This window comes from Pseudochaenichthys georgianus, chromosome 1 (assembly GCF_902827115.2).
Source record: "Pseudochaenichthys georgianus chromosome 1, fPseGeo1.2, whole genome shotgun sequence".
Lineage (NCBI taxonomy): Eukaryota > Metazoa > Chordata > Actinopteri > Perciformes > Channichthyidae > Pseudochaenichthys > Pseudochaenichthys georgianus.
Window position 1 is genome coordinate 1,465,310 of NC_047503.1, and position 2,799 is coordinate 1,468,108.

Consider the following 2,799-nt stretch of genomic DNA (forward strand, 5'->3'; position numbering starts at 1 on the left):
CCATGAACACCAGAGCCTCAGTAGCAACATCGGTCTCATTGTTTCCATCACCCATGTCTACAAAACCAGACATTGACTGGTTATGTGGATTATATTGCACATGTTTCCTGATGGCCATGTCATCCAACATGAGTGAAACACATCCATATTGAGCCTGGTCGTCCTGGCATCTTCTCTCCAGCATATCCAGCATCATCTTGTTCAGGCCAGGCTTGCCATCCACCGAACACAGCCACCTTGTAAAAAAAAAAATTGAGAAGTAGCTATTTAACGTATTTGCAACCGTAATTTCCAAAAATGAAATTGAAACAACATTAAGACTACCTTTGTTAATGTATGTGGATGAGGGAGGGGAAGATTTTTAGTCTCTCTGAGGTATTTGTATGCCTTTGGACCATGTAGATGGAGAGTGAGGGCAAACTCTCTGTGGTCCTTTGAGTACTCATGGCCCTGCTTTGCCTTGAAGTCTATTTGAAGATCTGAAATTGTATGAGACATTTTTTATAAGTCCCTTCATATAATAACAAAGGAGTTTAATAAAGAGTGTAAGAGTAAGATGTCATGCATTTCAAAGTGCTAATTTCATCTTACCCGAGTAGAAATCAAGCCTCTCTTTGAGTTCTTCATTAATGAGGTTCTTTTCCCTCAAATCCCCCAAAAGACTCCTCACTGTGGTCTCTGCCCTCTTTTCTCTAGCCATGGCATTCTTCCTCTCTCGCTCGAGACTCTCCACTCTTGCTAAAGCTTCATTGAGTCTGGCCTTAAGAGCAGTAGGAGAAGCAGGCGAGACATCGCTATGATCCTAGAAAGAGGGATGAACATGGTTTGAGTGATGTTTCACTTCACACACATCACTTTGACACAACTAGAGTATGGCCCACATTCTTTCTTATAGTCATCACCTGTCAAAGCCACTGCCAGCATCATGCGTGTGTGTGTGTGTGTGTGTGTGTGTGTGTGTGTGTGTGTGCACACGTGTGTGAGTGAGTGAGTGTGCCAGGAATGCATGTTCAACATGTCTTCAATTGTGTGTGTATGGGTTTATTTGTGAGTGTGTTTAATATGAGTGTCAACAAACAAGAGAGATTTGACTTTGTCTAGGACCCTTATGATATGATGTTGAAAATAGAAATACTCACATCATTAGGCTGAGGTTGTGAGTGTGAGGTTGAAGCTTCTGGGTCGTCCTGAGGGGCCACAGACAGGCTCTCTTCAGCTTTTCTGGAAGTAGACGTAGTCCTGCCCTTTTCCAGCTAAAATGAAGAAGCAGAATACTTGAAAAGAACACACACACACACACACACACACACACACACACACACACACACACACACACACACACTACACACACACACACACACACACACACACCACTACCACACACACACACACACACACACACACACACACACAACACACACACACCACACACACACACACACACACACACACACACACACACACACACACACACACACACACACACACACACAACACACACACACACCACACAACACACACACACACACACCACACACACACACACACACACACACACACACACACACACACACACACACATTTCACCCTGCCCTGTTATTGATAATAGAATATTTACATGTATGAATGCTATTAGCTTTATGATGATACACCTACTCTTTGGAGGTGAACCGGGAAGCTGAAGATGGAGGGAATAACACCATCTCTGAGTCGGACAATCTGTCCTGTCCTGTCAAACTCGTCCTGCTTACAATGCTCACTGCAAATCACGGATGACTCGCTTGCAGTGAACCCTTCCCTTCTCAAAGCAACTTCCACTTCTTCCTCATATCTTTGTCTTTGGGAACCTTCAAAATAAAAACGGGAGATTTGAGAGTCAACACAAACATTTTTTAAGAAGGAGGTCAAGCTTATTTTCTTCCTTCTTCATAGATAGATTTAGATTAGATTTTACTTTATTCATCCCACAACGGGGGAAATGCACTTGTTACAGCAGATATGATTTATAAAGTCTCAGTTGGCCATACCACATAATGTTTGCTGGCTACGATTTCGCTGGCGGACATCAATACAGTACAATAATAATGTTGAATCTTACTTGTGAAAAGTAATCCCCCGACCCCCTGTTCGCAATCGTCCGCCGATTTGCACAGCAAAACGCCCGCACAGTGCTCTGGCATCTTGAAACCTCTGCTGTCTCTGGGTAGAATGTCTGTAGGATGACCGGTCCAAGATGGCGGCCGTATTTCTTGCGCCCCAGCAGCCAATGCGGCGTCTACTCTTTATATGTCTATGGCTGCAATCATGAGTGTGCTGACTTCTCCTACAATGTCCCGCTGTCTGACTTCCTGCATAAAGTCAAGTGCTCGGTGCAGTTGTGTGGATAGAGCGCTCCTCTGTTTTCATTTAAACAGCTCCTTATATCCGTTAGCGCAGCTAGCTAGCACCCGATGCTAACAACAACAATGCACGTACGGTCTCTCTCTTGCTCACTCGCGCCACACAAACACACACCCTCCCGATGGCCAGTCGGTGCCTGCCGGTGAGCGTGGAAGTGTGGTCTGCCACAAGCGGACAGCAGGAGTGGGGCTGTCAGCATCAGCTTGTAGATGGTATTTTAAACTCGATGCGCTCTGAAACTACGGGGCGGCCGAGGAAAAAAAATACACATGCGTTAATCGCGTTAAAATAATTAGTGGCGTTAATTTTTTTTTGCGTTAACTTGACAGCCCTAATATAAACACTAGATGGCTCACACGCGCTGCTGGCCAATGGAGACCGACGTTGCCACTTGGCCGC

General features: G+C 45.0%; 1 protein-coding gene across 1 annotated transcript; it reads right to left on the bottom strand.

Annotated features, from left to right (window-relative positions):
• Positions 1 to 267: 267 nt before the first annotated feature.
• Positions 268 to 2,180, bottom strand: LOC117451655 (THAP domain-containing protein 6-like). The gene is made up of 5 exons (XM_071204935.1): positions 2,099 to 2,180; positions 1,657 to 1,847; positions 1,140 to 1,253; positions 592 to 802; positions 268 to 479 (listed from the first exon to the last, which is right to left on the bottom strand). The coding sequence occupies exons 1-5, from the start codon at positions 2,178 to 2,180 to the stop codon at positions 268 to 270; spliced, it is 810 nt and encodes a 269-aa protein (XP_071061036.1).
• Positions 2,181 to 2,799: the final 619 nt, after the last annotated feature.

Bases quoted from the DNA above. Each gene is read 5' to 3' on its own strand.
- LOC117451655 (XM_071204935.1), bottom strand. From the start codon at position 2,180: ATGCCAGAGCACTGTGCGGGCGTTTTGCTGTGCAAATCGGCGGACGAT. The intron at 1,254-1,656 runs GTAGGTGTATCA...TCTTCATTTTAG, and splicing joins TCCCGGTTCACCTCCAAAGA to CTGGAAAAGGGCAGGACTAC. The intron at 803-1,139 runs GTGAGTATTTCT...CCCTCTTTCTAG, and splicing joins CACAACCTCAGCCTAATGAT to GATCATAGCGATGTCTCGCC.